Genomic DNA, 6,999 nt, shown 5'->3' on the forward strand with positions numbered 1-6,999 from the left:
ATTGTCTGACTGAACACATTTATGAGGCTGCTTGTACCCACATCTCAAAGCTACAGGAAAGACGGTTGTTTAATGTGAGGCTCAGCTATGTTAGGATTTTAAAAGTATTGTAGTATATTCCCAGCATGTGTCACAATGCTGACCAGGAAACAAGCCACATAAAGGGAAAGCCATATCTAGGCTCATACGGAGCTTTTCCTCCCTGGTCTGCTACGCAGATAGTGTTTACAGAAAGGCCACACCCACTAGAGTGTATACGCCCACTAGAGTGTATACGCCCACTAGAGTGTATACGCCCACTAGAGTGTATACGCCCACTAGAGTGTATACGCCCACTAGAGTGTATACGCCATGCCCATAGACCACGCCCAGTAGAGCCAATGATTACACCTCTTCCTTTGAAACTGAGTTGTGTGAGAGGTGTGACTTTTTATTTGAGCTGTGTGGTGCTGGAGAGACACATAGCTCCGTTGTTCAGCGGTGTGCAACTCCTGCTCCTTAGCTGTGGTGTTGATAGATACTAATACCACAAAGAGAATACCACATACAGGGTTCTCCCAATTATTTTTAAAACAAGGTGGTGCTACTGAATGCAATGGAAGGGAGGACATTTCCTGCAATCTAAAGCATTGAAATACTCTATTGGGGTGTGGTGCCAGGTCTCAAATGATTACAAATAACGTTTTTAAAAATGACAGTGGCGCAGCCAGTTCGCAAGGTGGCGCAGCGCCACTCTTACATTCTTTTAGGAGAACCCTGACATAGAAAGATAATACCGACCAATCATGGCTTCTGTTCGGTTGTCCAGGTCTCAGAGATTCTTCAAGAACTTATCTCTGATCCTACTGAGTGCATCTGTCTCTCTGCTCCTGTGGGCCGCTCTCAGATGCCCGCCGGGCTCTGACAGGAGTCGTCTCCTCGCTCTGGACCTCCTGCCCCTGGACTACGCTGCCGACCTGCCGGCCTGCTCAGCCATCATCCAGGGAGACCTGGAGGGTCTGGAGAGGAAGCAGCTCAGCCTCCTGCTGAAGACTATGAAGAAACAGCAGCTGCTGTCAGAGGCGTTCTACCACAACGTGACTCAGGACTGTCAGAGGTACGTTACAGAAAGAGCGTTCATCACCGTTCCTCTCAGTCAGGAGGAGAAGGAGTTCCCCATCGCCTACTCCATGGTCATCCATGACAAGATTGAGATGTTTGAGCGGCTCCTGCGTGCCGTGTACACTCCTCAGAACGTGTACTGCGTCCACATCGACCAGAAGTCATCCGTGGACTTCAGGACGGCAGTGAGGGCTATCGTGTCCTGTCTGCCTAATGTGTTTGTGGCCAGTAAGTTAGAGAGTGTGGTATACGCCTCCTGGTCCAGAGTGCAGGCTGATCTGAACTGTATGGAGGATCTCCTGAAGTCACCTGTCCAGTGGAGGTACCTGATCAACACCTGTGGAACAGACTTCCCCATTAAGACCAACGCTGAGATGGTTCAGGCCCTCAAGCTGCAGAACGGGAGGAACAGCCTGGAGTCAGAGACAGACGACTATAAAAACAGCAGATGGCAGTTTCACCACAAAATCACCAGCAACATGGTGGTCAAGACGAACGTTAGGAAGAGCCCTCCTCCAATCAGCACCCCCATGTTCTCTGGCAACGCCTACTTCCTGGTGTCCAGGGCCTTCGTCCGTCACGTGATGGAGTCTCAGGAGGTCCGGGTGCTGTTGGAGTGGGAGAAGGACACCTACAGTCCTGATGAACACCTGTGGGCCACCCTGCAGCGCATGCCCTCTGTGCCAGGATCTAACCCTCCGCACATCAAGTACCATGAATCAGACATGAACGCCATTGCTCGCATCGTGAAGTGGCATTCCCTGGAAGGAGATGTGAGGAACGGAGCCCCATATCCACCCTGCTCGGGTGTCTACAGGAGGTCCGTTTGTGTTTACGGGGCTGGAGATCTCAGGTGGCTCCTACAACATCACCACCTCATCGCTAACAAGTTTGACCCTGAGGTGGATAATGTGGCTATCAGGTGTCTGGAGTCGTACCTGCACTTCAAAGCTACATACCGTGTTTCACCAAGGACAGTGGAATCTGAGAGGATCTTACAAAAACTATGAAATGTTAAAAGTTGTAAATACGGTAATGTGCATTTATTTGAAATATGTTTTTAAATGTTGTATATTTCTGATTGTACTGTAAAGAGAAATGTAGGTTTTATTTAAAATATACTCTGAGTGTACAAAACATGAGGAACACTTTCCTCATGTTGAGTTGCACACCCTTTTGCCCTCAGAACAGCCTCAATTCCTCAGGGCATGGTCTGTACAAGGTGTCGAAAGCATTCCACAGGGATGCTGGCCCATGTCGACTCCAATGCTTCCCACAGTTGTGTCAGGTTGGCTCGATGTCCTTTGGGTGGTGGATCATTATTGATACACACAGGAAGCTGTTGAGCGGGAAAAACACAGCAGCATTGCAGTTCTTGACACACTCAAACCGGTGCGCCTGGCACCTACTACCATACCCCGTTCAAAGGCACTTAAATATTCTGTCTTGCCCTCTGTCTTGCCCCTCACCCTCTGAATGGCACACACAATCCATGTCTCAATTGTCTCAAGGATTAAAAATCCTCCTCCCCTTCATATACAATGATTGAAGTGGATTTAACAGGTGACATACGAGATCATAGCTTCTTTCACCTGGATTCAACTGGTCAGTCCTGGTCATGGAATTAGCATGTTTTGTCCATGTTTTTTTATTTCTGATTTGCACTGTACAGTTCTGATTGGACTGTATATTCCAGACACATGTATTTCTTCCTGTGCTCTGTATTTATTACAGCAGCAGTACCATCTAGTGGAATGACTAGTCTAACTGGACACAGCATTTTGTTATACACAAGGTTAGTTATAACTTATTATAAACTTGGCCATATACCACAACCCCTCGGCCGTAATACTTAAATAACTAATACTACAGAAACAGTGTATCTTTGCTCAGTGTTTTAATCAAAGCATGTTTAGTGTTTCTGTATCAATATGGGCTTTAAAATTCTACCTATAGTAATTTGATAAAACTGACCTTTATTCGAATATAAGTTTCTCTGGAGACGTAATTACAATTTATCCAGGGTGGAGGAGGAATATGTTCCCAAAACAAAAAAAAATGGATTCTACAATGTTTCTTTTAGGGTGTAAAAAACATTCACCTGATGTTACAAGAACGTTCCCAGAACACATTTCGTCTGTTCTTTAAAGGGTCCCAGAATGTTTAATTAGGTATTGGGAACATTGTGTGGACATGACTGCACTCCACACCACCCTATCCCACCTGGACAAGAGGAATACTACAACTACTGTTTGTTGACTACAAGTCAGCCTTCAACACCATAGTATACTAGTATACCCTCCAAGCTCGTCACTAAGCTCAGGGCCCTGGGTCTGAACTCCTCCATGTGCAACTGGATCCTGGACTTCGTGACTGGCCAACCCCAGGTGGTAGGCAACAACACCTCCGCCACGCTGATTCTCAACACCGGGGCCCTACAGGGGTGTGTGCTCAGCCCCTCCTGTACTACCTGTTCATCCACGACTGGGTAACTAAATCAGTAAATAACTTTCTATGCCATGTATTTGATGGAAGATTGGAACTGAACAAAGGTTTGCTGACGACACAACAGTGGTAGGTCTTATCATCAACAACGAAGAGACAGCCTACAGGGAGGAGGTTAGAGCCCTGGTGGAGTGGTGAAAGGACCATAACCTCCCCCTCAACGTCTACAATCCAAGGAGCTGAATGTGGACTACAGGAGACAAAAGGAAGAGCACGCCCACATCTATATCGACAGGGCTGCAGTGGGAAGGGTCAAAAGCTTCATGTTTCTCGGCGTATACATCTCCGAGGACCTGACATTGTCCCATCACATTGTAGTGAAGGAGGCAAATTCGCAATGGCCCCTAAGACTCTCACAAACTTCTACAGATGCACCATTGAGAGCATTCTTTCGGGTTGTATCACCGCCTGGTACGGCAACTGCATCGCCTTTCCGATTTTGGGGGGGGACTCGGTTGGGGTCTCAAATTATGGTTGAGAGTTAGAATAGTAGAATGGACAAGGTGCATTTTTTAAACTTAGTTGTGCATCAGCAGTTTCTCTATATATGTTTTACTCTATATATCACTCACTGACAGTCACTAAATTAGCCCATGTCAGTTAAATGAATGTAGATTGGTAAATTAGCCTAGTTAGTCTAGCCAGCTATCTAAACTTGTAGTAATCATAGCCGAATTACCGACCGGGCACGCAGTGCACAAGCCCAAAGGCCCTGACCTCCAGGGGGCCCCCATTGATTTTCTTAGTCACTCTCACTCAGATATCATATTAACATATTAGCATAAGTCATGGCATAATGTGTAGAATTGCAGGAAATTAGCTTAAAAACTGCTAATTGGCCAGCAGGAACATAATCAAACTCTAATGTTCTCTTTTAAATGACTGTAATGTTCTCTTTTAAACCAGTTAGCGGTAAAACTGCTAAATAAATACTTCTGTAAAGCAAACTCATTTGATTACATTTTGCTAATAAAGTGTAGATCCCTCTGTATGTATTAAATGATAGCTTTTAATCCTGGTGCTGAGTTAATGTGTAGCGGCTAATTGTATAGCTAATAGGTAGTATAGCTAGTATGTTTGTAGATGGACTCTGGTGAATGAAGCTACAGCAGTCAAGGTGATCATGGCTGGGGTCATTTTCAGTGGTGTAAAGTACTTAAGTAAAAATACTTTAAAGTACTACTTCAGTAGTTTTTTTTGTATCTGTACTTTACTATTTTTATTGAAACCAACTTTTACTTTTACTTCACTACATTCCTAAAGAAAATAATGTACTTTTTACTCCATAATTTCCCCTGACACCCAAAAGTACTTGTTATTTTGAATGCTTAGCAGAACAGGAAAATGGTCCAATTCACACACTTATCAAGAGAACATCCATACTACCTAAACTGTCTGATTCACTAAACACAAATGCTTAGTTTGTAAATGATGTCTGAGTGTTGGAGTGTGCCCCTGGCTATCCATCTTTCTTTTTTTTACATAAATGTGTGCTGTCTGGTTTGCTTAATATAAGGAATTTGAAATTATTTATACTTTTACTTTTGATACTTAAGTACATTTTATCAATAGCATTTATTTTGATATTTAAGTACATTTAAAACCAAATACTTTTAGACTTGTACTCAAGTAGTATTTTACTGGGTTACTCTCTTTTACTTGAGTAATTTTCTATTAAGGTATCTTTACTTTTCCTCAAGTATGACAATTTATTTATTTTTCCACCACTGATCACCTTGTTTTTGCTGTTCTCCAAATAGCATTTTAGAGTTTTAAATTGTATAGAAATGCAGTGTGTGCGTGTGTGAATGTGGCTGCGTCCATGCCTGATTCTATATGTCTGTGGGGTGTTGTTCGTGTATGTGGCTGCGTCCATGCCTGACTCTGTGTGTCTGTGGGGTGTTGTTCGTGTATGTGGCTGCGTCCATGCCTGATTCTGTGTGTCTGTGGGGTGTTGTTCGTGTATGTGGCTGCGTCCATGCCTGATTCTATGTGTCTGTGGGGTGTTGTTCGTGTATGTGGCTGCGTCCATGCCTGATTCTATGTGTCTGTGGGGTGTTGTTCGTGTATGTGGCTGCGTCCATGCCTGATTCTATGTGTCTGTGGGGTGCTGTTCGTGTATGTGGCTGCGTCCATGCCTGATTCTATGTGTCTGTGGGGTGTTGTTCATCTGTCTGAGCTCTCAGGATAGTTACTCAGTATCAGTTGGTAATCCTCCTTTCCTACAAACAGAGGTGTTCTTTCAATGTGGCCCCCTTAGAGACATCTTGAAGACCCCTCCACTGAGGGGGAGAGGTGACTGTTGAATCACATGCGTAGAGGAACCGAACCGGTCATTCTGGTCATCCTACACCATCTAAACTGTTAGATATGGTTTCATTGAATGGTCTGAGAGAAAAATACTTCTCCTCCCCTTTGACCTAAAGCATCCTCACCCATTACTCACACACACACACACATCTACCCTGTTATACCTGTTACCATGGAACCATGACCTGGGACTTAGCTGTTATACCTGTTACCATGTTATCATGACCTGGGACTTAGCTGAGGTATGTGTTATCATGACCTGGGACTTAGCTGAGGTATGTGTTATCATGACCTGGGACTTAGCTGAGGTATGTGTTATCATGACCTGGGACTTAGCTGAGGTATGTGTTATCATGACCTGGGATTTAGCTGAGGTATGTGTTATCATGACCTGGGATTTAGCTGAGGTATGTGTTATCATGACCTGGGACTTAGCTGAGGTATGTGTTACCATGACCTGGGACTTAGCTGAGGTATATGTTACCATGACCTGGGACTTAGCTGAGGTACAGTATGTGCATGTCTTTCTGATGGAGTGTTTTAAAAAAAAAATACTGACATTGAGATAGTTTAATCAGTTAAACATTTACATATGAACCCACAACATTGAAGTATTTGCACAAATATTATGCTGTACTTTAAGAGTGAAGAGCAGGAGTCACCTACCTGACATAGCAGCAGTGGTGGAAAAAGTCCCCATTAGTCATACTTGAGTAGAAGTAAATGACTCAAGTAAAAGTGAAAGTCACCCAGTAAAATACTCCTTGAGTAAAAGTCAAAGAGTATTTGGTTTTAAATGTAGTTCAAATATCTAAATAATGTAATTGCTAAAATATACTTAAGTATCAAATTCTATATATTAAGCAAACAAATACACAATTTTCTTGTTTTTTAATTAACGGATAGCCAGGAACACACTCCAACACTCAGACATCATTTACAAACGGAGCATATGTTTAGTGAGTCCACCAGATCAACGGCAGTAGGGATGACCAGGGATGTTCTCTTGATAAGTGCGTGAATTGGACCATTTCTTTGTCCTGCTAAGCATTCAAAATGTAATGAGTACTTTTGGGTGTCAGG

General features: G+C 43.7%; 1 protein-coding gene across 1 annotated transcript; it reads left to right on the forward strand.

Annotated features, from left to right (window-relative positions):
• Positions 1-479: 479 nt before the first annotated feature.
• Positions 480-4,553, forward strand: LOC139533717 (beta-1,3-galactosyl-O-glycosyl-glycoprotein beta-1,6-N-acetylglucosaminyltransferase 3-like). Its single transcript, XM_071332029.1, has one exon. It carries the CDS (start codon positions 786-788, stop codon positions 2,109-2,111), a length of 1,326 nt encoding a protein of 441 aa, XP_071188130.1. The 5' UTR covers positions 480-785; the 3' UTR covers positions 2,112-4,553.
• The last annotated feature ends 2,446 nt before the right edge of the window (positions 4,554-6,999 follow it).

The sequence above is a fragment of the Salvelinus alpinus genome, chromosome 11 (genome assembly GCF_045679555.1).
Source record: "Salvelinus alpinus chromosome 11, SLU_Salpinus.1, whole genome shotgun sequence".
Classification (NCBI taxonomy): domain Eukaryota; kingdom Metazoa; phylum Chordata; class Actinopteri; order Salmoniformes; family Salmonidae; genus Salvelinus; species Salvelinus alpinus.